We start from the raw sequence: 27849 nt of genomic DNA, 5'->3' as shown, positions 1-27849 counted from the left end.
GGGGAGATATAGCTCAGTCGAGCCCTAGCTCCCAAGAACAGGCAAAAAGAGCAAGCAGGGCCTCCGGTTTTCTGAGCTCTGTTTCCATCCACTGTGACTTGGGGCGTGTCCTAGGCCAGCTCCATGATGCTTCCGATCCCTCAGCCGTCACAGAGAAGGATCTGATCAGAGTAAGTTCCTAGGGCCTTTGCAGGCTAGAGGAATTTTTGAAATGATCCTCGACACTAATTCATGCGGAAAACATTTGTTTGCTGACAGGAACGGTGATAATGAAGCAAGGGCAAGGCCCTGTCTCCCAGCAGTGAAGGGCTGTCACTTGGAGGAGGACCAGGCACATCCCAGGGGACAGAGGTCAGAACCCAGGCTGCATCAGGCCTCCCAGGAGACAGCAAGCGAGTCTCTTGGGGTATGTGTAAGCAGGGGCGGCCTCCGGAGGGGGTGTTCAAGAGAGGCAGCCAGCAGCAAGGTGACTTTGAAAATATGGCTCCCGCCCTCAGCCGAGACCACCTGGTACCATGTGCAGGCTACTCAGAGATATCTCAGACTTTGTCTCTATCCCTAGGAGACCCATGTGGGGTAGACAGATGGATCCCCTACAACCTAAGGTTGAGAGTCTTGGGGCAGGGCAGGGAGGAGCATCGTGGCCTTCTATTGGACATGCCCCATCCATCCCCTTGGAATATCCCCTTCCTCTCCCAGCTCCAAGAGAAAAGGGGAGTGGAGAGCATCCAGGCTGGAATGGGGGCTGGGGATGGGGGGAGGAGCTTCGCAGGTGTACCCAATCTTCTCTTTGTGAAGATGGCTTGGGCAGACTCCACTGCACCTGGCTTGCCCTGGAGGCAGCTCTTGATGTCTGTCTGTCTGGAGAATGCAGCTGTGGGGCTGGCTGAATAGGGGTGAGTTTGTGGGGAGAGGAGAGGATGGCAATACCTCCATGACAGAGCCCTCGGAGCTGTAGAGTGCAGCCAGCACAGATTTCTGGAAAAGTCCAGGAAAACTTCCATCACTCCTCACATCCAGATCTAAAAGCCCACTGTTGATGGAGTCCTGGCCCTGCTCCTTCCACCCCAAGTGCTGCTGGATCTACCCCATCACCACTACCACCACTCCTAAGGCTGTGAGAGATGAGACTCTCAGTCACGTGGGGAGGGGCAGACCTCTCACCGAGGCCACCTGGAAGGAGTTGTTTGTGCCTCTGTGATCCAGGTCGTGACACATGCAGGAAATAAACAAGGCAAAGATCTCGATGTCCCTGATTGAGACACAGAAAGGAGAAAGAAGTCACCCACAGCTGCCTCCCTGGGCCCCCTGGAGGAGAGACAGCTGATGACATGCCCAGACAGGCAGTTAGAGTGTCTGGTTCCTTCGTCTCAGTTCATATTCAGTGACTGTGGGGCTGTACAACCCTGCTCCCTGGGCTAAGAGGATTGGATCAATGGTGTCACACAGGAAATGCTTCCTTGTCTCAGAGAGGGGCCCCAAGCTGCTGTCACTCACTCGAGGTAGTTGGTGAGCTCCAGGTTCTTGTAGAGCAGGTAGCAGAAGTGAGAGACAGAAAAGGCATGCATCCAGTTATGGTAGGGTGGATCTCGATAGCCCTTCTTCACCATCAAGCAGAACCTGGGGAAGGAGAAAGGGGTCATCAGGATCTCCTCCATGAAGCCCCCCAGGTTCTACCTTGTCTCATTTCTTTGCATTTCTCTATTGACTATGATCCAGTGCCTGGGAGTTATCTCCCATTCACGGATCCTCCCCACCTCCAAAAGTTTGGGTCATCCTCAGAAAGACACCCCTCCCCTCCCCAGAATGCTGTGCGAGGACAATGGATAGAAAAGTGGCTGACAGCAGGAGGAGGAGACTGGGTCTTTCTGTGCCGGGAGAGGCACTCACCGGGCCAGTGTCGGGCAGTCAATTTTGTAGTTATTGATGAAATTCATGTCCTGCAGCATGCTCAGGATGGCCTGGAGAGGACAGAGGAGGGAATCAGAGCATCTGGCAGCATCAAGATGGGGATCCTGCCTCTGCCCTTTCTCAAATCCCCATACTCAAATGTTTGGAGTTCTAGAACTGCAAATATAAACCAGCAGGACATGAAATAATTGAAATAAGCATTTTCATATCTGTGAGCTTTCAGAAATCAAAAGGATCTAAGAACTCTTAGAACCACAAAATATTAGAAAAAGTAGGGGACTGCAAACCCCAAAGCCACATGCCCTGGACATCATGGTTCCAGAACAGCTCTTAGTGATCATCGAGTCCAGCCCCACACAGATCATCTCGCAGGAAGCCTCCATAGCCTTCCATGATGACTGCCTTACCAGGAAGTTCATAGGCACACCTAACTTAAATCTCTTGCTCACTCCTGTCCTCTCCCCATCCCCTCACCATGGATGTGTCATCCTCAGGCAGAGAGCGAGGAGTGTAGGTGAAACAGGCAAAGTTGGAGTCAATGGCAGCCACAGGCTGGATCCCATCGTGGAGAAGTTTGGTATATTCATCGTCAGAGACCTAAACAGGGGAAGCCAGGGCATTAGAAGATGGCTTCCTCTCTGTCTAGGATTCTTATCCACAAATTCCCATAGCAGATGGGAGGTCCCCCTCATTCAAAAGGTACTATAGTTTGGTCTCTATTTTATGGACCATCACTGGGCAGATGACCACTCTCCTCTCTTGGTGATTAGGACTGGGGGGGAGGGGATAGGGTGACAGGGAAGCAGTGGGCTTCCCAGCCTTCAATAATATCCAATCATCTAGCTTATTCCCTGGGTATTGAACTTGGCCTGAACCAAGTTCTGTCCTGTGAGACTCCTACTACCTGCTTCCATCCTAGCTGAACTGAGAAACAGAACTGAGAAACAGAAACAGGTCTATACGGAAGGAACAGCAGGAGCTGGGAAGGTGGCTCAGTGGTAGAGTGCTTGCCTTGCATGCATGAGACCCTAGGTTTGATTCCTCAGTACCACATAAACAGAAAAAGCTGGCTCAAGTGGTAGAGCCCTAGCCTTGAGCTGAAGAGCTGAGGGACAGCACCCAGGCCCAGAGTTCAAGCCCCACAACTGACAAAAAAAGAAAGAAAGAGAGAGGGAGGGAGGGAGGAAGGGAAGGAGAAAGGAAGGAAGGAGCAGCCCTGGCCATGATAGCTCATGCCTGAAATTCCAGCATTTTGGAGGCTGAGACAGTAAGATCACCAGTTCAAGATTAACATGGCCGGCAACATAAAGACTGTGCCTCAAAAAAACAAATGAAAAAAGGAGGTAGAGGATAAGAGAAGAAAAAGGACAAATAAAAGGAGAAAAGCAAAGCCAGAGCAAGAGGCACACATTGCTCCAGGTCTGCCTTTGCTGCCTCAGGAGACAACAGTCAGAAATCTCCACCTTGATCTGAGCTGCTAAGGGCTCTGGGAGGCAGAGAAAAAATTGGAGAGGAACAAGTGGCCCTGTGGGCCTGGAGTAGGACAGACACTGTGTAAACCTCACCTTCATGTGGTACATCATCATCTCATTGGCCAGGTGGCTGCGATACTGGGCCTCATTTACTTTTTTGTATAGGAGGGACTGAGGAGAGAGAGGTAAAGAGGGGGCTTCAAATAAGGCATCTGTGAAATCAAAATGCCCTTTACTTGTGTAAAGGGTTCAGAAAGAACCTTCTATTCCTGTCCCATTTGGGCCTGAGCCCTTTGGTCTACAACTCAGACTGCAGGGCATACCCCACCCCCATGTTTGCAGAGCTCTCTTGCTTGCCTCCCCCATCCTCTTAACATTTGAAGCACTTGATTCTAAGACGTCAATGATGGATCCAAGGCCCAAAGCAGGGAAAAAGCAGCCAAGAGGGATTCACATCAGGAACATGCGTTGGATTTCCAGGCCAAAGCCACCAACAGGCCTGCACTGTGAACCCCCACATTTGCCAAAAAGAAGCTGATAAAGGGTTGAATTGAGGTTGCTTCCAGAGAAAAGGGGAGGGATAGTTTTGGCAATTAGACTTTTTCCCCCCTTAATGGTTCTTAGATTTGGAGAGGGCAAGTAGTATCCCCAATTATCAAATGGATACTGAACCTAGAGGTGGCCAGCATGTACTAAAGATTTCACAGCACCCAGCCCATCAGGACAGAGCTAGGAGAGCCGGTGGGTGCGGCAGGAGGTGGGTCCCGCGCCAGCCCCTCCTCCCCCTCACATGGGCGATGCTGATGCCGCAGTAGATGGAGAAGGCGGTGGCCAGGTCCTCGTCGAACTTGCTGAACCATGGACCATTGATCTTGTTCACTAGCTCGGCCACACCGATTACCTCTGGGGAAGAGAGCGAAGCTGGGAACGGAGGGATCTGGCAGGGCTTGCCCTCTCTAAATTTCACGCCTGAGAATTCCTAATCCCTTTAGCTCCTGGAGCCTCGGGACGGCCATGAAGCCCGGCCCACCTTCCAGTCGACCCGCCCCTGGCCCCGCCCCCCGCGATCACCACGCCCCCTTGGCCCCGCCTCTTTCAGTCGGGTCCCTCCCTGGCCCCGCCCCTGGCGGCCGTGAGCCCACACCCTGATTCTCGTTCTTAATGGGGAAGCAGAGAATGTTGCGCGTGCGGAATCCAGTGCTGTCGTCCACGCCGCGGTAGAAAAGCGGGTGGGCATACGCATCAGGGATGTTCAGGATCTGGCCCGTGGTTGCCACGTGGCCCGCGATGCCCTGGTCGGCCGGAATGCGGATCTCGTAGCTCTGCGAGATGAGGATGGAGTGGGAAGGATGAAGTTATTGGTCAGGCTGCAGGGGTGACATGGAACCTGCTCCCCGGCGATCCCCCTGCGCTCCCGGCACCCATACCTCATCGTCCACCACGCCCCCATCGAACACCTTGGCCACCAGTTCATTCTGATCCAGCAGGAACACGGAGCAGCTGTGGGGAGAAGAGGTTGGTTCACAAGGCCCTGATACCCTTTTCCAACTGTCCCCACTTCTTTTTACTTAGGGTGATGGCCAGATTTCCGAAGCCTTGCAGGAATGGCTACAAAGGGAGACATTCTTTTCAGGGTTGGCTGGCATCAGACATTCCTCTTTTTTTTTTTTTTTTCTTTTTGCCTCTACTGTGTGCCAGGCACTGTTAGGAGTTGAGGATCTGTGGCAAACTGATCTGGCCCGACCCTGCTGTGAGTGGCGACCAATCAAGAAGGCAGGGAGGAGAAGGGGGAAAAGAGGTGATGAGGAGCCTCTTTTGCCTCTTCTCTGGGTAGATTCGCTCACATCTCTGCGTTGCTGAGGTTTCTGGCCTCTGTGATGATCTCCTGGAGCAGGACAGAGACATCATCTGGGGAAAAGATGATGCCCACCAGGCAGGTGGTGAGACCAGAGTGCCAGGTGGAGCCCTCCCACCCGTCTTCCCTAAATAGCTGGTGTGAAGGGCAGTGAACTCACCTAGGTGAGTGAAGAGGTTCTTCGCCACTTGGAGAAGGGCCTAAGAGGAGGGAAATGGAGATAACAGGGAGTTCTAGTTAGGGACCACTCTAACCAACCCTCAGCCTCCATTCACCCCAGAGTCTTTTCACTCCTCCACTAGGGGTCCTGAAACAAGTGTGGAAGTGACATTTGTCTACCGAGGAACAGTGGAATAGCCCAGCAAAGATATGTAGGAAACATCCTGTTCTTGCTACCCAGGTATTGCTGTAGTACCCATATTGAGCAGAAGAGGGCACTCACATACAGTGCCAGCAGCCCCCTGCTCAGGGCATGGGGAACTACTGACCTTCCCTCCTTAAACAGACTTCCAAGTTATGAGGTTACCTAGCTGTCACAGGGCAGGGCTGCCATTTTCCCAGAAAGACATAGGTATCTCTTTTCTGGATGGTTTTCTGGGTCTGGGGCTGAAAGCTAGGTGAGTTGGTTCCTGGAAGAGGCTCAAGGCAGACTACTCACCTGGCACTCACACTTGAGCTTCTGCTCCTTCTGGAAGGCCAAGGTGCTGGTGAGCACTGTGCCTGTATAGTGGAAGCAGTGCTGGATCACATGTTCATCAAGGTCTGTGAACCTGAAGGAGGGGCTGGAAGTCACTCAGGAGGGCAAGGAAGACAGGCTTCTCTCTCTTTTCTCCTCGTTTCCATGCTGCCAGGAAGCAGCAGGGATATTCATCAGCCAATCATAACTCTCCTCTACACTAAGGCTATTCTACTACACACCTCCCTCCCTCAGACTATGGACTCCCTGATCAAAGGGCTCTACTCTTCCTCAGACCAAAAGGGGTTTCTTCAGGCTATCGATTTGTCCCTGTTTTGTTTTTGAAACAGGGTTTCTCTATCATACCCAGGCTAGCCTGGAACTCCTTGGGATCCTCTCACCAAAGGCTCTCCAGAAATTGGGACTGCAGGAGTGCACAACTGCACACATAGGTTATTTCTTGAAGCTATAGCCATGTGTCCCTTTAATTAACGGGAGACCAAGACTGGGTCTCCTTCCTCAGACTAGGAATTTGCCCAAGCCAGAGCTGGGTGTCCTCCTGCTCTTCCCACTGTCTTTCCATCCTAAAAGGGAGACAAGTGACAGAGAAGGGGAACTCAGATGGCTCTAAAGGAACAAAATGAGTAATGGAGAGGTATCCAGCAGCAGCTGTATTAGCCTAGTAGGCCCTCCAAACTCCACTCCCACCACTGCTGGGAGAGTGCACCCTTCCCACACTGTTACCCCAGGGGAGCCCTGCCCCACCTCTCAGCTCCACCTCCTGCCCCATGTCATCCCACAAAACTCACAAGTCTCCTCCCAGCTTGTTGAAGGCGCAGGCCAATGCCACCACCTGGTCAGTGGCCCGGCTGATGACAGGGACACAAAGCATGGCCTGAAGCTCACAGCCCAGCATGCTTTGTAACTGTTGCACATCCTCCTGCAAAGGGGAGTGCATCAGGGCAGGGAGTGGTTGGGAATGTGCTTCTTCCCCAGCCCTCCTCTATGGGTGGTACAAATTCCCTGAGTCTTATCTCCAGACAAGATTCTGACTGTGCAGGCTGAGCACAGGCCTCTCTTCTCCCCCTTCCCTGGTCCAGCCAGGCCATGGCTTACAGAGGTAAGGTCCTTCAGCTGGATGGACTTTTTGTCTTCAACCACCTGGCCCAGGCGTCCCATGGTCAACTGAGGAGCAAGGAGAGGCTGAATCAGGGCCCAGCTGTCCCCATATCAAGAGGCTCACCTTCCAGGGTGGGAATTTTCAACAAATGATTCAGGCAGTCCAGTAGGGAGTAGAAGTCAATATTGAGCAGAGAATTGGAGGAGCAAAGGTTGGTAGAATCAGCTGCAGAAGACTCTAGGGTCTTCCCAAAATAGGAGAGATATAAGCAAGCTCCAAAGATTCTCATTGATTGCAACAGATTCTTATCTGGAAACACTCCTACAGAAGTGAGCCAGTTCCAAGTAAGCCTTCCTGTAGATAGTTCTCCTAATGGAGCTACATCGTGAGATACTGTGATTTCTTTGTGACATGTCTAAGTAAATCTCAAGATCCAGATAAATCCCACCTGATTCCAAGAGATGCTAGAGGACCCCATCCCTTCCAACAGATCCCAAGAATGCATACTAGGACTCACAGGAAAGCTGATCTCTTCCCCTAGCACTTTATCTCCAAGGACCTGAGAGACGGAGAGGTAGGGACCAGTTACTGCAAAGACAGACACTGGCTTCTTGTCCCACCCACATCCTGCACCCAGTGGACTTGGCCCCTCACCTTGCAGGAAAGCTGCAGGTTGTCCTCTGATACTAGCAGAAGGCAGCATCGCGATGCCTGGGTCTCCTGTTGCAGCTGAGAAGGGACAGATAGAACAAAGGGCTGATTGTAAACCTAAGGTCACACCCACCCTGTCTCCTTTTTGAGGCTCTTCAAGCTTGTGGAAGTGGGGGAAAGGGGCCTTACTTCCTGAACTGAACTGACATCTGAAGTCCTAGGGGACGTTGGTCCCTGATGGGAGACAGGGCGGGGAATAAGGGCTGTGCTCACAGACTCACATATTGGAGGACTTTAAGCTGTAGAGAGGTGGCATCCAGGTCGTACAGTTCCCCTGCAAGAGCCAGGATGCTGGTCAGTGAGGGCAGTTTGGTCCCTAAAGGTGCCCTCCCCCAACAGACCTTGACTTCCCCCAGCTACACCTTACTGCTTAGCCCACTGACACTCCTCCCGGGGTTCTCTACTGGCTCCGCCCCCCCCCCCCCCCCGGGAGCACGCCACCTCCTAGGCCACGCCCCCCGAGCCCTCCCCCCCCCCCCTCCATCCCCCCTTAGCTCGTCTCCAGGTCTACCTTGCTTCGCCCTCATAACCTGCACAGGCCGGGGGCCCTCACCACACAGTTGCAGGATCTTTCTATCTTGGTCCGTATATTCCACTTTGTCCTTCTGGTTTTCTGACACCTCCACCAGGGAATTCTGGATCTCTCCAAGGGTCGCACTGGGCCCACGCTGCTGCAGGGCCTGCACCCTCCGCAGGGCCACCAGGGTCTGGGGTGACCAAAGGATCAATGTGCCCACAGGACTCCAGCAGTACTCTGTCCACAGGGCCCATCGCTCTGTCCCAAACACCTCAGCCCTCCTCATTCCTCCATCCCAAGAGCACCCACAGCTCTCAGTCCCATTGTCCCTCCGTTCATGGACAAGTATAGGGTCTGTCTCTTCCTCTTGCTCTCAGAAACTAGGCAGAGACAGATATTTCTGTCTCTAACACATGTGAGAGTTCCTTGGTCCTTGTTAAAATTATAATCTTAAAACGTCAGGCACAAAGCATTTAACTCCCATTATTATGGCCACTTTTGTTTATTTATCTTTTATTTATTGTTTAATGCCAGTACTAAGGCTTGAACTTAGGGTCAAGGTGCTGTCTCTTAAGGCTGGCATTCTACCTCTTGAGCCACACCTTCACTTTTGGCTTTTTGGTGATTAATTGGACATCAGAGTCTCAGGGATTTTCCTGCCCAGGCTTGTTTTGAACCCTATGACCCGCAGATCTCAGCCTCCTGAGTAACTAGGATTATAGGCATGAGTCACTAGCCCCCAGTATTATAGGCATGAGTCACTAGCCCCCAGGATTAGTCCACTTTCAGATGTGAAGCAGGCTCTGAGACTTCCTCAGGGTTCCAAAGCTTGGATGTCATGGAGACGAAATGGAAATCCAGGTCTGTCCAGCTCATTGTTCATCCTACCACATCCCACCCCACTCACGTGCTTCTCCACTGCCTGCAAATTCCACTCGTCATTGTCACTCAGCTGGCCACAGTGCACCTGGAAGGATAGAGAAGGGTGCTGTGACCTGTTGGCCTATCCATGCCACAGTGCCTTTCCTGTGTCCAACACACCCCAGCCCCCAGCAACACGCTCCATTCAGTGGACCTCCATGGTAAACCCATCCTTCTGACCACACAGATAGCTCCTACAGATACAGACTGGAACTTTCTGTTTCTGTCCCATTATTTTCCATCAGCACTGTTATCATGGGACAGTCACTGTGTCCTGTCAGCTTAGTCAAGGTGTAAAGTGTCAAGGGGTGTGTGTGTCTTAGACCCCCTTCCCAGGGTCTCCCCACTGTGGGGCCCTCCAGACTCTGAATGAGTAGAATTCACCTCAGTGTCCTAGCTTCATTCTTTCTAAGTCAGAGTTTGAGTTGCCTCTAAGTCTGGATTAAGGAAAGAACCGGGCTCTGCCTGTGCAGGGCAGATGGGAAGATGGATGGCCTGGAGTTCTCAGTCTTACTCAGGATTCTTACGACTGTGTGATGCAGGTTTCCCCCTGCCCCCCCCCCCCCACGCCCTGCAGATGAGCCAAGGCCATGGGACTTATCCAAAATGGCAGGGTTAAGACAGCCCCATCTGCTTCCCCTGGGACTTGTTCCAAGTCACAAAAGCGGAGAATGACAAAACAGCCTCACCTATTCCTACCCTCCTTTCCCTCTCCAGGATCATCTTCCCTGCCACCCCCATTACCCTGTCTCTCTCCCAGTTCCCTGTGCCGGACATCAGGGCTCCCCTCCGCCATTTTTCAAACTCAGTCTCTTCCTCCCTTCAGCCTTGCTTGGGTGTGGAGGAAGAACGTGGGGAGAGGGAGATAGGACAATCCAGGGGTTCACTTCAGGCCCTCCAACCAGGCTTCCTACCTACTCATCAGCTTCCTCACCTACTCAAAGCTGTTCACTACCAGCCGGGCTCCCCACAGTGCCTTCACTGGGGATCCCTTTGTCATCTTCCCTCCTAGCTCTCAGCAGCCCCTGGCTGCCTCCTTGCCAGGAGCAGATGGGGAGAGGAGACCAGCAGCTTCTTAGATGCTCAGGGTCTCACATGGGGCAGGATGTGGTGCTGGGAGGCCTGGAACCTCACACCTGAAGACGATGGAGACTACCTGGACTGTAGGGCCAGAAGGTAGAGCATCAGGGTGGCCTCCTGCCTCGATACTGAAGCACGGGCAGGGCAAGCAGAACTGGAGGCAGGGAGATCATGTGGGCTGGAGGCTGTCCTGGGAGTGCCAGGTGGGGGGTGAGAGGTGAGGGAAATGAAACCCTGGGAAAGAGTAAGATCTATGATGCCACCCAGGGAATGGCCTGGAAGTTTTAGCCTAAGAGAACTGGGGAGCAATGGCAGATTCAGCATTAGAGGGCCATAGTCTGTCAGGTGGAGGGTGAATCACAGAAGCAAGACTATAGACAGATCTGTAGACCAGGGATAGTGCCAGAGCTTAAACTCTAGAGGAGGGTCCTGCTTTGACTCCCGTAGGGTAAGGGGTTTGAAGGAAATGGAGGCCAGGGTTCATTTGCATAGGGTTTGCCAAAATGTGCTGGGATTGGCTATTAGTACATGGAGGAGGGCATCCCTCTTATTACCTCTCCCTGGGCCCAGTTCTCAGGAAAAGGGAAGGCTAGGAATCCTCTAGGGTAATAGAGCAACCAGATGCAGACTAAAAACCCATGGCGAGGGAAAGGAAGGGGGCGTAGTGTCCTTCCAGCAGGTTCACCTACCCAGTGTGTGAACAACACACACAAATACTCTCATAAGGGACCTCAGGAACTGCCACATGCACACACTCCTGCTCACTCTTCCATGGACACACACACATACGCAAACTGCAGTCACTGCCACACACCCACACTAACAGTGTCTATACTATCCACACATGCACGTTCACACCACTACCTAAGAAACTTGAGTTCCCATACCCAAGAACCATGCACATACTTCCAGTCTTCCCCATACACATACACCAACAAAATCGCTCCAATACACACGTGGCCCTACTTTTACCTGTCCTTGTTAATGAGAGTTGCTTTCTGGGTACTCTGCATTGGGCATTGGGGCTTAGAAATAACAAAAAGCCTGGCCCAGCTACCAGTCCTGACCCTCACCAAATCTGACGTAGTAATGGTCTAAACACCCATCCCCATGCAAGGAACTGTCAGGCACAGCTGACCAATAGACATCAAATGCCAGAGACCAAGGGCCACCCACTCCTCAAAGGGACTTATTATCCCAGAATTGAAAAACAGAACCAGAGACTTTCCTCACAAAGAATCAGCACTCAAAGTCCCTTGAGCTGAGCTACAAAGACCCAGAACTGACCACAGAGCCCTGCACCTGGATGGCATGTCCTTCAGAGAACCCACCACCAACTCCATCTTCATCAAGCCCCAATATTCCTTATTCTCCCTGTTTTCTTGTCATCGTTTGTATTTTTATCCTAGTGCTCATTTGTTTCATGTCTTCCAAACTATACCATCTAAAGCAGAGCCTTTTGGTCTGTCTTGGTCACTTCTGTGTTCCAGAACCTAGCACACAGTGCTTAGCACCTAGCTGGCACTCCAGAAAGAGTTCATCAATGGATGGATGGATGGATGGATGGATGGATAGATGGATGAATACCAAGTGCAGAGACCAAGCACAAGGACCATGGCTTGTTGAAGAAGGAGCTGGTGCAACTCATCCCTCCCAAAACATCTTGCTTAGATCCTGCCTCTTCCCCTGTGCCCCCTCTGCCCTGAGGTTCAGGTAGCAGCTGAGAGCTCCCAGTGGTCTGGGGTGCCTCTGGGTGAGATTATGTGGCTCACAGATCTTCTCTGAGGGGCATCTGGTAAAGTGCATTTCTACCTGAGTGGGCAGGGACAGGCTTGAAAGGAGGTGGTCTGTGAATAACCCAAACCTCCACCCTTCAAGAGCTCTACACTGCCAAGGTGAAGAAAGGCTTATTAGAAACTTCTGAGAACCCAAATCCCACAGATAGCAACTTTCTCAATCATGTGCACCACATACTTCTGCCCTACCAGGACCATACTCTTCCCCAACCCCAAACCTCATCTCCCACTGCCTAGAATGCTCTTTCCTTTTCCTCTTCCTGTCAACCTCCTACCTATGCCCCAAAGCCCTACATAAATGCTCTCTCCACTGTGAGGTGGCTCTTGCTCCTCCAGCCTCTGCTGTCAAAACACCTGTTGGCTGTACTTATTTCATTTGGCTTGGGGATAGCTGGAGAGTGTCACTGCTGTTCTCCAAAGTGAAAGCTCCTAGAAGATGGTTTGTCTAGCACCCAGTCTCTGGGGCAGCTAAGTGAGTTAAAGTGAAGTGACCTGACTACTTTTTTAATGCCTGTGCTAGGGCCTGTGCTAAGCTGGTGCTCTACCATTTAAGCCACATCTATGCATTGGGCTTTTTGCTGGTCAATTTGGGATAAGAGTCTCATGGACTTCCCTGCCTGGGCTGGCTTGGAACCGAGATCCTCAGATCTCAGTGTCCTGAGTAGCTAGGATTATAGGCGTGAGCCATTGTGCCCTGTTTCACTACCCTTTTGGAGACATACAGGCCTCTCCTTCTGCCTCCACCCCTCAGCATGCTGCCCAGCCCTGGGCTTCCTCAGGCCCACCAGCTCCGGGACAGACCAGCGGGAGCAATGGAGAGGAGGAAGCAGCCCACGGAGAACTCTGCCAACAGCAGATCCAATCCCTGCAGGAGCACAAGCTGGGGGTGGGGAGCAGCTTGTGGGAGAAGCTCCCCCAGTCAGGCAGATGGGGTGTGGAGTCAGGGCATCAAGCCAAGCACCCCCTTCCCTCCCCTGGTGGTTACCCCCTACTCCCACTATCCTCCCTCACCAGCAGCTTGGGAAAGGTCAGGCGCCTCAGAAACCTTTAATTCCCTTTTAATGAGCTCAAGTTGGGGGGGGGGGCTCCTCCGGTACGCCTTGGCCAGCTAATTTAACTGTCAGCATGGCGCCACCTCGGCAGAAGCAGACTCCCCAGTAATAGTGATCTAGGGGCACTAACCCCTTCCTTACCTGGTACAGGACAAGGATTTTGAGCCCCACTCCCATAGGGGAGAAGAGATGGAGAGTGACAAATCCCAGCTGGCAAGATTCTGCTACCCACCATAGCACCCCATGGTGGAATAAGCCCTACAGAGTCCCACAGGGGTAGCAGAGAGTCTGTTGGTCCCTGCGGCCCACCCCCACTTCCCATGGAAGCCCAGTCCCCTCCGCAGAGGACCCCTAGCTGCCTGGCTGGTGTTCAACCTCAGTGTAAGTCTAGCTGGGGTCTGTCTCCCCACACAGCCTCTCCCTGTGCCCCCGAGCTGCAGTCACCCCAATCTCTGACTCCTCTTTCACAATGTCTCTCAGTGGCTCATGTCCTCTGGTCCCCTGAGTGTCTTTCAGTCAGTTCATCTCCCCATGTTCCTGCTTTCTTGAACACTGTCCTCCAACCCACAGGGTAGGAGGAGCGGATTCCAAAAAAGAAAGGCCAGGAAGTGCCAGGGACTGGGCTTTTCCAGCTCCATGGAATCTCCAGATGCGACCTGTGCATAGGTCAGGTTGCTGAGTGGACCAGCAATTTTCTTCTCCCAATTCAGGGCAAAGTCCAGGACTGAGCTGTGGGAGCCACCTAGAATCTTCTCTAGCCCCCACCCCATTCCCTGCCCAGTCCATCCCAGATTGCTGCACACACACACACACACACACACACACACACACACACACTTCAGACAGGCTGCATCCACCGCTTTCTCCCCTGCTATTCTCATCTCCAATTTTACCCCACAACCCAGCCACCTGTGCAGACTCTCACCAAGATGACAGCTGCCACCACCTCTGCCTCCTTGTCCACCAGCGGTATGACCAGCACTGAAGGGAAGAGGACAATGAGATAAAATACTGAGCAGGAGGTTGGGGAGGGAGACAAAGACGCAGACAGAGGGGCTGGGACAGAGACACAGAGAGACCCAGAGGGCCAGTGAGAGAGGGGGGGGGGGTCCTGACCGGCAACAAAAACAACCCTAGCAATGACCCTTGCGTAGAAGGAAACCCCCTCACTTCACAGCATTCTTCTGATCCTCCCAGAAACCCTGAGAGGAAGGGAGGCAAGTAAGGCTGAGCACCCTTATGCTATAGATTGGGAAACTGAGGTTCAGAAAGGGGAAGTGACTTGCCCAAGATCACACAGCAAGTCAGGTCTCCTGACTCCCAGTCTTGTGCACTTTCCACATCGAGACAGAGGACAGAGACCTAGAGAGACTGAGACACGAGGCAGAGAGAGACATGGCAGACAGGGGGCATGGAGAAGAAGAGAAAAGGAAATAGAGACACAGTGACAGAGCATGACAACAACTCCCATCTTGCAGCAGCCACAAGCATGTGGGAACCATGGCCATGGGTCACTGAGCCCTAGTAAGTGCCAAACCCTTAACATGCCCCTCTTTCAAGGTGAAAACCCTCAAAATGCCCCCTCAAGGTAAACACCCATTTTACAGTCAGGAAATTGAGGCTCAGGTAGGTTAGTAGCATCAGGGAGAGGATTAGATGGAGGGACTGATTGCTGGAAACACAGAGCCAGAGAAAGGAGACAGAGATGAGGATGGGTGGAAGACAGACATGAGCTGGGAGCAGCACCACAGCCCTCCCTGTCCCTGCCCAGCTCCGAGTTCTTACCTTGGGTTTCAGGAGCCAGTGGAGCCACCAGCCTGGCCAAGGGCTTCCCTGGCAGGTCCGAGGAGCCCAGCCCATTGAAGCTCAGCCGCTTCCGGGAGATCACTGCCTCCCTGAAAAGGGACACAGTCTACCTCTTAGTCCTTGGATCAAAGAGAGGCAGAACTCAACCCGGGGAAGACGGGGGCTACACAGCAGACTGCACCACACACAGGGGAAAGGGTCTGCCTCACAAAGAGGACAAAATGAGAAGGTTAGACAACTGAAATCTGGCCTTCTGTGGCCCTGGCTGATAGATATAGGGAAGGCATGTGTGCAGAGCCCAGTGCTGAACCTGGCCACAGGGAGAGCAGAGAAAGCCCCAGCAGAGCCCAAAGCTAGACTACCAGATCACACTCTCCCCTGCTGCTACTAGGCAAGTGCCCTCACGTCTGACGTTCCTGGGGAAAATTAGGATGGGGGCAAGTAGAACCCTCCCCATCCATCCTCAGGAAACAACTGCAGAGCCAGTTTTAGTGCTAAGTGCAGGAAGGAAACTCCAGAGGTTAATATCATAGCTTGAGTCTACTGGGACTTTCCTGTGTGCCAGGCACCTTATATGAGTTAGACCAGAATTCCTCACAATCCTATGAGTTACAAGTTAACATCATTTCCATTTTCAGCTGGAAAAGCTAAAGCACAGAGAAGTTAAGTAACCTGTCCAGGATCACATGGCTAACAAGTGGTAAAGGGGGGCTTTGATCCTAGGCAGGCAATTGGTACTAGAGGTAGAATGAACCACTGTGTTTGAACTGAACCATTCTAAAGATATGTAGGGTGTGAGCCTCTACAGGGAGATGGGGGTGTGTGTCTGGAGGAGAAGTGTGATTGTGGAAACTGAGGCAAAGGAAATTGGTCATGAGAAGAGTGAATTACTCTCGCCCTCTGCATATACCACCCTTCCCCTGGTCTCTGGTCCTTCCTGCTTAATTAAGTGGCTGATTTTTTTAACCCATTGTCACTCCCTGATGATTAATTGTCCTAAGCTCCTTGTTTTTCATGCTGCTTCTAATTAATTGTGTTTATAAGGGCTGCCTGGCCTGGATAGAGAAGCTGGGGCTCTGGTGTGTGCATCTGGGATCCTAAGAGGAATCCAAATCAGACGTGGAAGCAGTCTGCAAAGCCTGGGTCTGAAGGCCATAATTACTGGAGAATCAAGGACCAAAGAGGGTGGGCATCTCATTCAAGGTCACAGTGCATAATAAAGCATTCCCTCCTGGCTCCTTTGACAGTTCAATCTTTGACAGTTCCAGCCCTCTCATCCAGAACCCCAAGCCCTGGGCTTCAGTTATGAGCAGTCTTGTAAGCCTGAAATCACTCCAGGCATGAACAGGGATCAAGGTGGCAGGTGGGCCATGGAAGCTACCCTGTTGACTAAACTGACAAAGCCTGGGGCTTGTTGGAAACAGGGTCAGCCAAAGCCTACCTTGCTAGTTAGCATCTAACAAACTGGTTGTCTGGAAGCCACAAGGTGGCGCTGGTCCCCACACCTCCGGTCAGGGAGACCTTGACTCCAGGTACCTGGGAGCTGACCCATTCTCTGTCCCTAGAGCTGGGACTGGCTTAGCCTCTCTCTCCTAGACCCCTGATTTTTGTCCCTAGCTATCTTCTTTTCTGCTTAAAACCCTTTCCTCTGTGTGTGTGGCATCATAACCCCAGCCCTGGCTCAAGAACTCTACTTTGAGGTGTCCTCTGGGTGTTCCTCAGTCTGAGTTTCTCATCTCTACCCCTCCCTCAAACCCTTTCTAGAAACAGTACAATTGTCCACTAGGTCTTTGTTGTTGTTGGTTCATTCTGGGGCTTGAACTCAGGACCTGGGTGCTGTCTCTGAGCTCTTTTGCTCAAGGTTAGCATTCTACTACTTTGAGCCACAGCTCTACTTCCAGTTTTCTGGTGTCATGAACTTTCCTGTCTGGTCTGGCTTTAAACCATGATTCTCAGATCTCAGACTCCTAAGTAGCTAGGATTACAGATGTGAGCCACCAGTGCCTGACTGTCCACTGGGTCTTTTACAATTCTGAAGACTGTCCTGGTGGCCCTGGTGGCCTCCCATTTCTTCCCCCAGCCACAATTGTCCCCTGCTCTCTTCCCAAACCACTTCCCAGGGACAGTAGAGGCACTTTTCCCCTAAGCCTCGCTGCAGCCTCCTATCCCCCACCCCCACTCCCCGGCCCCCAGCCTTCGTGGATCTCAAACCTCTCCATACAAAGCAAGAATACATTTTCACAGAACATCAGTCTGTCATTCCAAAGGGTCTTTAAGATGAGCAGAGCCTGACTTGAACACCCCAGTGTTATGGGAAGGTTGACAATGTAGACCCATGCTTGAGTCAAGAGACTGGGCTCTGACAAAAAAGGAAGAGCAGGCCCCTGCCCAGCCAGGGCAGGAAAGGATGAGGTCAGGAAGGCTACCGTCGTGGAGTCCAGAGAATATTCAGAGGTCATCTAGACCAGTAGGAAAGGACAATCAAGCAGATGGAACTGAACATTTGAGCGTTCAGAGGAGAGAAGATTGTGTGTCACTGGAAGGCCCAACCACAAGGAGGAGGGCTGGCTGGACATCAGGGGACAACCCTAGACAGGGGTCAGGACAATAAGGACTGGATTTGAGGACAGTTGGCATCAGAGGGATTTGAGCAGGGGAGGGTAATGGTCAGGCTTGATTTAAGACCCATCCTGTTGTCTAAAACCCTCACAAGAGAGAGTGAACCTGACATAGGATATATACTGTCAGTGAGGGCCATGTCTCTGGCTAAGAGATGGGAGACTGGGCTGAGACAGACCAATGTTGACTGGGGCTAGATTACTGCCTTCCCCTCTTTCATCCCAAGCACTGGGGCTTCCCCAAACCCTCAATTCTCAGGAGGCCTTGGCATCTTTCTCTGCAGCTGGCTCTCTCCTCTCAGCTGCAGCCACCCCATCCCCCTGGCAGGCAGAGACATGCCAGGCTGTGTTCCCTCACTCCACCTGTGGGAGCCTCTTCCCTTGGCTGCACTCTCCCTAGAACAGCTGTCCTGCAGGTTCTCAAAATACTCGCAGAGTAAGATGGGAAGGTATTGAGGTGCAGGCTCACCACCATGTAGAAGGGGGCTCAAACCCTAGTGATGCTCTCTTTCCCTCAGGGCCCCTTCCTGCCTCCTCCCCAGCTCCTTCCTCCTTTCTGTCCCCATGTTCCCCTGTTCCAGAGAGGAGGATGGATTGTACACCCCCACCCCCAGCTGTCCAGGTTGGAGACTAATGACTCAGGCCTGATGCCAGGGTGGTCATGGCCCGCCTCGCTGAAGATAAAGACAGATGGGCTCAGAGTGGAGAGAGAGGAATGGGTGTGGATTTTTATGACAGTTCCATTCCTTTAACAACTATTTGTTCAATGGAAAATGAATACAGGAAAAAAGCTCTCTGTGGGGAAGATCAACAGCCTGGGGTACAGTGGGGTGTATAGGCCCTCTCCACCTCCCAGAGCTCTTTTTCGCTGATCTTCTTCTAAGGTGAGGTCCCTGCTCCTTGCTGAGATGCCCCCACCCCATGCCTCATTTCTCACTAAGCTTTATTAAGCCCCGGTCAACACAGAATGCCCAAGACCCTTACTGAGCCCAGATTCTCAATGAGTCCTGTACCCCACGGAGATTTAGCTCCTCACTAACCCCATCCTCCTGAGAGTCCTGGTCCCCTGACAGATACTCTGTCCCTCACTGAACCTCATCCTTCAGGAAACCCCAATTTCCTAACCGCCGAGTCCCCTCCCGCACAGAGCCGCATCTCAGAGCTTCATCTCCTCACCAAGCTTCAGCCTCCCACTGAGTCCCAGCATTCACTAAGCTCCACCTCTCACTAAGCCCTACCCCTCCATGAACCCCTATCTCTCACTGAGTCTTTACCCTCCACTCACTCCCCTTCCCCTCTGAACCCTCCCACTCTCACTAAACATCCTCCTCCTTCTCCTCTCTCAGAAACAGATGAGATCCAAATGAAAATCTCTTCCACTCCTTCCCATCAAAAATAAGAAATCTAGAGATAGATACAGACTCTGTGTCCTCCAAGACAAACAAGAGGAAACTGGATCTGCCTTGAGAAAGGAGGTTCTCGAGGTAGGCCGGGAGGCCTCCAAATGGTAGTGGGGACTGTTCCCCAGCATGGCTGAAAGGTCTGGAGTTCCTGCAATCAGCAGAGGGAATCAAAGGCTATACTGGCAGGAGACACCCTAAGAAGAGGGAAACGAGAGGTTGGGGACTGAAATAGGCTGAGATAGGAGTGGAGTGCACCAAGATATTGAGGAGAAGCCTTGTAGGATTCTCTCTTCTCTAGTCCTGAGATGCCCTTGTAGCTCTTAGAATTCAGGGCTAGACCAGCCCTCAACATCAGACTGCCCAAGCTTATTGTTCCACACAAAAGTAGATGGGAGAACAGAATAAGTGGGAACAGCCCACACTAAGCAAAAGGAAAGAAATGTAAACATCACCTGATATGGAAAAAATAACTTGTAATGTCAAAGCTCACAGAATTCACAAACTGTATAGACCATCATAATGACAATTTGCCTGGTGAAAATTAAAATGTGTTTGTGACTCTAAGTAGCACTATTCCACAATACTGTGAAATTTATATAATCACCTACTCTCAATTAAAGAATAAAAAGTGAGAGAAAGGATGGGCTAAGAGAGATGGGTGACAGTGTGGTCAGACACTTTGTTCTCATATACTGTTTTGTAGAATGGGAACTTCTTTGTACAACCACTTAAAGATAATTTAGAAAAAGGAGATGGGAGGCCTAGGGAGGTGGTATGGGGTTAGGATGGCAGCCATATTATCCTGGATCTGGTCTCCAGACTCGATGCTTCTGTGGACAGATCCATCCCTGAGAAAGCCATTATGCCCAGTCACCTTTTCTGAGAAGCAGATCAGAGCTGGAAAACAGTATGCTTTGGGAAGAGTCACTGTAGGCCTTGGGTGGATCATGAGGGATGAGTAAAATGGGGCTGGCAGAAATGGAAGAAGAACAAGGAAGGATTTAAACAAGCAACAGGGGAGGAAACAGTTCGAGTAAGCACCAAAAGGCAGAAAACCTGCTCTGACCTTGGGGCCTCTGTGAGTCTATACAAGGGAGGGGGCTGGACAGATCCCCAGGCTGAGGGGAACCCTTCCTCCCACCTAGACTGGCCTCTATTCTGCCTCTCCCTCACCCCACTGTCAACCCATTCCTATTTTCCTGTCCCCTCAGGCCTTATCTGTCTTTATGAACCTGCCTCCACCTCACACCTGCTGCGGTTTGCCAGCCCTGCCCACAGCCTGGGTTTCCAAGAGGAGCAAACCTCCCCCACATCCACATCTCAGCCTGCTGGCAGGTGCCTCCACCTTCTAATGGGACCAGACCCAAGGAAAAGATCATGAGTTAAGACCATTACCCCAAGGTTCATCATGTGCACTTGGGAGAGGAGGGCAGCCAGCAATTCTTGAGCTCCTATTATGGGCTAGGCACTGCCCTATGCACAAGGTACCTATAATCTCATGAAATCAATCAGCAGAGCCTCAGGGTAGGCAGGGATGGCATTGGGCTGGAGACTAGACCTGCCTGACTCCTAGTCCCCTGCTTTTCCCATTCCTATGTTCAAGCCGGCTCTTGTTGGGAGCACCTGATAGTAGAGTCCAGTGAGCCCCTGGGACTTTGAGCTCCAGGGGCTCACTAGATCCCAGACACCAGACACTGGAATAGGAAGACAGAGCAGAGATTCCCCAAGGGGGGACTGGATCTCAATCTCAACCTCCAAGCCTCACTGTGTGGAATTGACACCGATGTCTGTGTCCCTGGGATGTGAGTATGTGCCTGTCCTCATCCGTTCATACCACTCCCTGCTTTCCTGGCCCATCCTGGCCTCCTGGCATCTCTGACCCCCATCTCCTGGCCTCCCCATCTCTACTATGCTCTAGGTTAATTGCATTTGAGCATTCACTTTTAATCGCCTTATAAAGAAATCTTTTCGGAAGGCTTTGCTGGGTCTGTAGCATTGCACAGAGGCTGTTGAGTAGGCCTCTAAGGGAGAGCTCCCCCAGGCTCCTGTGGATCTTCCAGCCCTATACCATGGTCTTCAGATATGGGGGCCAGAGAAGACAGTCCATGGCTTTGTCTACATAGTCCTCGAGTGAACAAGTTGCCAGGAGACGCTGAAAGTGTCCCCCACCCTCCCACACGGGAAACTCAGTGTCAGGACAAGAGGTGAGGAAGGCTCGGGTCTACAAGAGAGCTGCCAGCTGTTTCCATGGAGAAGGACCAGGGAGAGCGGCCACCAGCCTAGATCCAGGGTTCCAGGTGCCAGGAGGGACCGTATAAGTCTTGGGTATCCTGACCGAATACTTCCACGATGGGTGGATGACTTATTAGCCTCTGGTGCTACCCCAGAGCTGTTAGAAAGCCCTCCCCACAGTGTGCAGAGAGAATGTTCCCAGTGGTTCCCCCTCTGATCCAGTTGCTAACCCAGTGCTCCCTTGGGTGCTCTTTGTTTGGTTCTTAGAAAACAAGTGTTGATTCCTCAGAGCCTGTGTGCTCCCTAACACTCTCCTGTCCTCAGAGGACAGGTTTCTAAACAGACAGGAGCTAGACCTGACCCTGCCTCATCCATGCCACATGCCCTATGACATGTCCTCCTGACTTTTGCCCATCTGGAAAATGAGGAGACTGAATTCAGTGCTTAGAGGTAGCAGGGTACCATGGTCCTGATCCTCAAATCCCTGGTTCTAATAGTAGTAAAACTATCACAGCAAACATTGCTTATCATGGACCAGGCTGTTTTAAATGCTTTACCTGCTTCTCAATGCATTTAATTATCCCAACAACCCTGTAAGTCCTAACACAAAGGGGAAAAGAATCCAAAACAAAACAAAACAAAAGGACCCAGAGAGGCTGTCTAATTCATTCAAGATTACAAAGCTAGTGAACAGAGAGCTGGGATTTGAACCCAGCCAATGGGGCTCCAGAAACATCTGCAGAATGCTGCCTGGATCTCTCTGATCTCAGACACAAAGGCAGGTACCACAAGCTCTGGCCCATCTATTAACACTGGGATCCCAAGTCTAGCCTCACAGGTAGTGTTTATGGCCTGCTGGGATTTGAACTCACATAGCAGAGCCCTAGTCTTGAGATGCTACAGCAGTCTAGAACTCTGTGAGGAGAGTGTTCCTCTGCCTCTGCAAGGGGTACTTTCTCTGTTCCCATCCACCTCCCCAACCCAAGAGCAGAACCAATTCTCCCCATCTCTACTGGAGTCAGCAACCTGGCTAAAGAACTCACCCTAGCAGAGAGGCAGGGACCATGTTGGACAGGAAAGATCAATGACCTCAGCACTGAGAATCCTTGGCCATGCAAGAGGGAAAAGGGGGTGCAAAGAACAGCTTACCAGACTTTCCCTTCCTGTGGCAGCTCATGTGGGGGGTCCTCACACACCAGCTGGGACTCCCCATCCAGCAGGTAGGTGTAGACAGTCTCCTACGATAGAAAGTGCTTGTGAGACCCTGTCCTGCTCACCCCGCTACCCCATTCTCAGTCTGTCCACCAGATCTGTATGTATGGCAAGGTCACAGGCCCCATGGAAGCAGAGCTCTGGCATTTTCGGAAAGGGCAGGTATACAAATCTGTCTGCTTTCCTGTCTCCCCCCCTCCTCCCCCCCCTGACTAAGAGGGATATGTCCCTGCCAGCTTCAGCCATTCCGCAAACCTCTGACTATCTACTCTAGGGGTGTCCAGGGGTCAGGATGGCTCCCATATTAGAGGCCAGGCTTAGACTACCAGGAAGCTTCCTTCCTACCTGCAGGGACATGTGTACACTTGTTAACCGTGTCCAGGGAGGGGCACAGAGAGGGCACCACACCTGTCCTCTATGGAGGCCTCAGAGGGCTTCCTGGAGGAAGAGACTGTAAGCTGTAACAGGGCACATTTGAGTGAACAGGGACCAGACCTGGCTCTTGAGCCAAGGAGCAAGTCTTCCTGTGGGTCCAGAGGTATACAGAACACGGAGTATTTTGGAACTGACTGTGGGAGGAAGGAATGCAGGGTTAGCAGGCTCAGGGTGAGCCAGGCTGAGCTAGAAGGGCCTTGGAAACGGAGCAGGGGGCGGGGCAGGCAATGAGCCACACATGGGTAGAGGTGCAGTGTAGACTGACCGCTCCCTAGAGAGGTGAAAGCTCTCACTCGAAGCTGATCAACCCCTGAGTGCCACAGGCTTCCCTCCGTGGGGGCTGGTCAGTCTGCCTCAGGGGCAGATCTCCTTTTGGCAGAAGCAGGTGCCCTCATTGACAACCACAGGAAGAAATCCAGTTCATGTTCCTTTGGAGCAGAAACTATGAGACTTAAAGATTCCCGAACAAATTCCCAGTGTACATGGCTGGCTGCTGGGCTAGGGGACTGTACAATTTTGTCTGGGAGAGTCTAAACGGGGATGTCCTCACTGCTGAAGCCATTGGAAGGAGTGACATGATTTGAGCTGTCAGAGGCCCCCTTGGGTTAGTCTGGAGTCCTTCTCTGTAGATCACATGAACCCCTTGGCTCTACCCAGTCCTCCAAATCTCACATCCAGATGCTCCCTTACTATCTCCGGAGAAACAGAGCCAGGCCAGGTAGGAGTGACAGAGCCCAAGGAGATCTTGGCAGCTTAGCCCTGGCAAGGCCTGGAGCCCCTTGTTCTACAGAGATGGGGAGGGCTAGATAGGGTTCAGGATCAAGGATGGGGGGGGAGAGGGCTGCCACTCCTCAGCTATAACCAGCCTCCTCACCATCATCCCCTCCCCACCCCACCCCCAGCAGCCTCTAGGGGTGGGGCTAGAGGGTGGGTCCTCTCCCACAGAGAAAAGGGGGGGGCGCTCAGAGAGGGGGCAGATCCTCACTTCACTTCCGGATGTCCGCGTCTCCCACTCCCTCCCTCGCAGCCTTCTGGGTTAAAATTAGCTGAGTTTATTGGAGAAGGAGGGAAGCATTTCAGACACATCAGCACCATCTGCATTTGGGGCTGCCTGCCACAATGGGTGCTGATGAGGAAGCCAGGTGCCAACAGCTCTCCTCCCTGCGGGGCGTGGGGGGTGGGGGGGAGACCCTCCTCCCCAAGCTCCCATCTCCCTCACCTCCCTGGTTGCTGTCAAGCATGGGCTCTCCCAAGTCAGGGCTACCCCAGCTCACTGCAGGCCTCCTGGGCAGCCCAGGGCAACAGCCCCAGAACCTGATTGCCTGGACCACAGACTCATCTCAGACCCAGCGCAGGATATCTATGGTGGCACAGCCAGCTGGGCACCAAGTCCGTCATTTCCTCTCCTGGCTTCCAGGGTAGCCTCAAGGCATGCAGGGCCAGCCTCGGCTTGAGACTTGCCATCCGCCTCCTCCGTGCCCAGATGTGCCTCCACCCCAGGCCAGATGTTGCCTCAGTCGCATTCCTCTGCTGGAGGATTTATTTTGGGGCGCCAACACACCACCCACTTCCTATCAATTTCACGCTCAATAAAGCTCCGTCATTAGTCCTCCTCCTGGGCACTGAACTTCTAGGAGATTTTGGGAAGGCAGAGCTGAGGAAAGGGAATGGGGGGGCTTAGGTCCAAGTCCCATTTGTCCCTGTCCTGCTGTGTGGCCTTGCGGGGAAGTGCCCTCCCTCTCTGGACCTCCGGTGGTTCATTCATCACGCAGTTTCAGGGACAATGGGCTCTGGCGGGGCGGTAAGGCCGCATCCTGAGTTGGCTGTGTTTTCCAAAGCAGAGGCTGCCCTTGGCTGGTGGTGAGAGTTAGGGAGAGAACATTCAAGGTCTTCGAACTCGGTTTGGGCATCTCCTCCTCCAGGAAGTCTTAAGTCTTCCATGACCCTTACTCTGGGGCAGACCTTCTCCACCAGCTCCGAAAGTCTCTCTTCGTCTGCCACCACTGGGTGATCCTGATGCTTTGAGCCTCCAAAGCTAGTTAAAACCAGGTTGGGGAGTAGCCCGGGGCAGCTGAAGAGGGGTTCATCCCTCCTCACCCCTAGTAAAGCACTCAGAGCCCAGGTAACCATGGTTACTACTCTCTATAATGCCAGCCTTAGTATTGAGGTGGGGGGGGGGAGGGGAGAGAAGCTTAACGCTTGCTAAAGGTCATTTCATCCAGCCTCCTGTCTCCAGGAAGGGCATTTGAACAATGAAGATCTGTCCATCAAGGCTAAGTCCTCTAGCAATTCCAAGCCCTGGTACCCAAGAAGTTCTTTTTTGTGTCTATCCTCACCCCTCCTGAGGTATGTATTCCCAAACCCATCTGAGTTCATCTTGTCCTGTTATACCAAGTGCATCTATTCTGTTATCTGAGACAGTTTTTTTTTTTTCTTCCAATTAACCTCTAAGGCCCCTCTGATTCAGGGAGTTCATTCTTCAGTACTAAGCCTTTCACTATTGTTCCTCTGGAAAGCCCTCTCAGAACACCCCCTAACCTTCCACTTACCCACAAGGACCTGAGTAGGGACTCTGTCTCCCCCACCCCCCGGCCCTCCCCCCTGTCTCAGTGGGCCTGTATGCAGTAAAGCACCGAGCTGGATGAAGGTTGGGATGAGTGGGATGTATAAGGGACAGACAAACACCTACCACTTTGGGGAGCACAGCTGAGAGCGCATTCTTGGCAGCCTGCCGCAAGCCAGCAACATCGATGACAGCGCCCAGGCTCAGCAAAGCATCCTGGAAGAGAGGAGAGGGCTTTAGTGGCTCTGCCAGGTAGGCTGGGGCAGCTCCCACACCCCAGAGGTTTGAACACACAGCCCCAGCTCAGATACTTGAACCCCTCCAGATCTTGTATCTCAGAATCAAACAGAATTAAAGCAACAGAATGCCCAAATCCCCACATATTACAGATGGGGAAACTAAGGCTCAGAAAAGAGCCAAGGACTTAGTGAAGGCCTTACAAGGAGTAAAGAGATGAAGCCTGGAATAGACCCCAGGTTGCCTGTCCTTTGGGCCAAGATAACTCTGATATACTAGTGAAAACACAAGACTCTTACTAAAACAAAAAACAAACAAACAGAAAAGAAAAAAAAAAGCCGCTCAGCTCTGAATCCTATTCCCCTACATTGTAGTGTATGTGTTATTGGAATCACTGAGCCTTAATCTTATAGATGTAAATTGAAGCAACTGTGGCTATCACCCTCCCCCCCCCCCCCCGTCGTACACACACACACAGGCTGCCATGAAGACAAAGTGAAACTGAGCACTAAAAACTAGAAATAAAAATAAAACAGTGTTAAAGGTGTCGGGAAGGTCCAGCACAGAGTAGATGTGGTAGAAGGATGGCTGCTGCTGGATTCGCCACTTTCCCAGGACAGCAGTGGCTCACTCAGTTTCATTTCATGGCTGAATTAGGACTAGATCAAAAGTAGCAAAGATCCAAGGTATAATCCTAACGACATGGAAGACAAAGATTGAGAAGGTAGTCATTGAAGCCAGCTCAAGCAATAAAGTTCATGAGACCCTATCTCAACCAATAGTTAAGCACAGTGGTGCATACCTGTCTTCCCAGTTATGACAAGCAGTATAAATAGGAGGATCATGGGTCCAGGCTTGTCTAGGCAAAAAGCAAGACCCTATCTCAAAAACAACCAGGGTTGGATGTGTGTGTGTGTGTCACATAGTAAAGCACCTGCCTAGCAAACGCAAAGCCCAAAGTTCAAGAATTCCAATACTACCAAGAAAGAATCATCATCACCACCACCATCAACCAGAGTGTGTCTTAGCTATACGGTGGGTGCAGTATAGCTGGGTCACCTCAGCCACCCCGGGAGGGGAAGAAGTCAGCCTTCGTTGCCTTTCTGCCTTTCCATCCCTGAAACAGACCTTGTCCTTGGAGAGCCGGAATAGAGACAACAAAGGTCCCAGCTTCTCGCTCTATTAACTCAGCCTGCACCATGGGGATCAAAGAAAAAGTTAACGGAACAGGGGATCCTGGGCCAAGGCAGGATTGTGACTCACACATCATCTACTCAAGCTGTGCCCTCTCCTCAGCCATTGAAAGTCCTTCCTGCTGTCTTCCCTGCAAATGACAGGGTCTGGGTTCAAAAAGCAAAGTGATTAGGTAGAAGATGAAGGAGGTATGGCTTGGACTGCATTTATGTGACAATAATATAAAGTTGAGGCTCTTTGTGAACCACAAGTTGTAAGCATAGCTGGTAAAAATTAAAAGGTTGAAATTACAGGCCATCTTCATTAGAGATCTGATAATCCAAGTAATGAAGATGACAGTTCCTCTGTTTTAATAGTCTAGTTAAAAAAAAAAATTCTCAGTCACATTCTGGTGGCTCACATCTGTAATCCTACCTACTCAGGAGGCTGAGATCTGAGGATGATGGTTTGAAGCCAGCTTGGGTGGGAAAGTCTGTGAGATTCTTATCTCCAATCAAGCCCCAGAAAATCAGAAGTGGTGCCGCAGCTCTAAGTGGTAGAACACCAGCCTTGAGCATAAAAGCTCAAGAATAGCACCCGGGCCCTGCTTTCAAGCCCCACAACCAAGCCAAAACAAAACAAAAACAACCCTTATTCTTATTCTATGAGACCTAGGTCAGAACAGAATGAGGCTGTCCAGAGGACATAGCCCATGTTGAAGAGGGAATTAGAAATCAAGTCCTGCAAGGGACTAAGATTAGATTACCTAGGGCCTAAAGCTCCTCAATCTCTAACTTCAAATTCTCAAACACTTTGAGGGAGGAGGACTGAACTCCATAGCCCCATGGCCAGCCTGGGGAGCCTACAGAATCTCGCAGGAGACTGGTGCAAGTCCCATGGCTTAAATGACCTTCTTTTCAGCAGAGCCACACTGCAAAGACAGAGGCCATCAAGGGGAAGAGGGAAGAAGCAAACGCTCATCCTCAAGGGTGGGCAAGGGTGAGACAAAAGCCTATAGTTTCCAAAGGCTTCAGAGGAGAATCCTGCATGGGGTCTGAA

General features: G+C 51.8%; 1 protein-coding gene across 2 annotated transcripts in view; it reads right to left on the bottom strand.

Annotated features, from left to right (window-relative positions):
• Positions 1 to 27849, bottom strand: part of Pde2a (phosphodiesterase 2A) — a 62053-nt gene that overhangs the window by 3298 nt on the left and 30906 nt on the right. For both annotated transcript variants that reach the window (XM_042688638.1, XM_042688647.1), the window contains 23 exons: positions 25507 to 25596; positions 22320 to 22408; positions 14897 to 15006; positions 14037 to 14092; positions 9170 to 9229; positions 8299 to 8452; positions 7967 to 8019; positions 7689 to 7763; positions 7552 to 7593; positions 7031 to 7099; positions 6724 to 6854; positions 5897 to 6008; positions 5399 to 5438; positions 5228 to 5291; positions 4811 to 4883; positions 4528 to 4705; positions 4174 to 4286; positions 3477 to 3554; positions 2386 to 2508; positions 1891 to 1961; positions 1498 to 1620; positions 1165 to 1252; positions 931 to 978 (listed from right to left, as the gene is read on the bottom strand). In XM_042688638.1, coding sequence (XP_042544572.1) covers positions 931 to 978; positions 1165 to 1252; positions 1498 to 1620; positions 1891 to 1961; positions 2386 to 2508; positions 3477 to 3554; positions 4174 to 4286; positions 4528 to 4705; positions 4811 to 4883; positions 5228 to 5291; positions 5399 to 5438; positions 5897 to 6008; positions 6724 to 6854; positions 7031 to 7099; positions 7552 to 7593; positions 7689 to 7763; positions 7967 to 8019; positions 8299 to 8452; positions 9170 to 9229; positions 14037 to 14092; positions 14897 to 15006; positions 22320 to 22408; positions 25507 to 25596 — 2040 coding nt within the window. The remainder of the gene's footprint in view (positions 1 to 930; positions 979 to 1164; positions 1253 to 1497; positions 1621 to 1890; positions 1962 to 2385; positions 2509 to 3476; positions 3555 to 4173; positions 4287 to 4527; positions 4706 to 4810; positions 4884 to 5227; positions 5292 to 5398; positions 5439 to 5896; positions 6009 to 6723; positions 6855 to 7030; positions 7100 to 7551; positions 7594 to 7688; positions 7764 to 7966; positions 8020 to 8298; positions 8453 to 9169; positions 9230 to 14036; positions 14093 to 14896; positions 15007 to 22319; positions 22409 to 25506; positions 25597 to 27849) is intronic.

The sequence above is a fragment of the Dipodomys spectabilis genome, unplaced genomic scaffold, assembly GCF_019054845.1.
Source record: "Dipodomys spectabilis isolate Male_0828 unplaced genomic scaffold, ASM1905484v1 ptg000003l, whole genome shotgun sequence".
Lineage (NCBI taxonomy): Eukaryota > Metazoa > Chordata > Mammalia > Rodentia > Heteromyidae > Dipodomys > Dipodomys spectabilis.
This window is presented reverse-complemented; position numbering and strand designations above follow the sequence as displayed.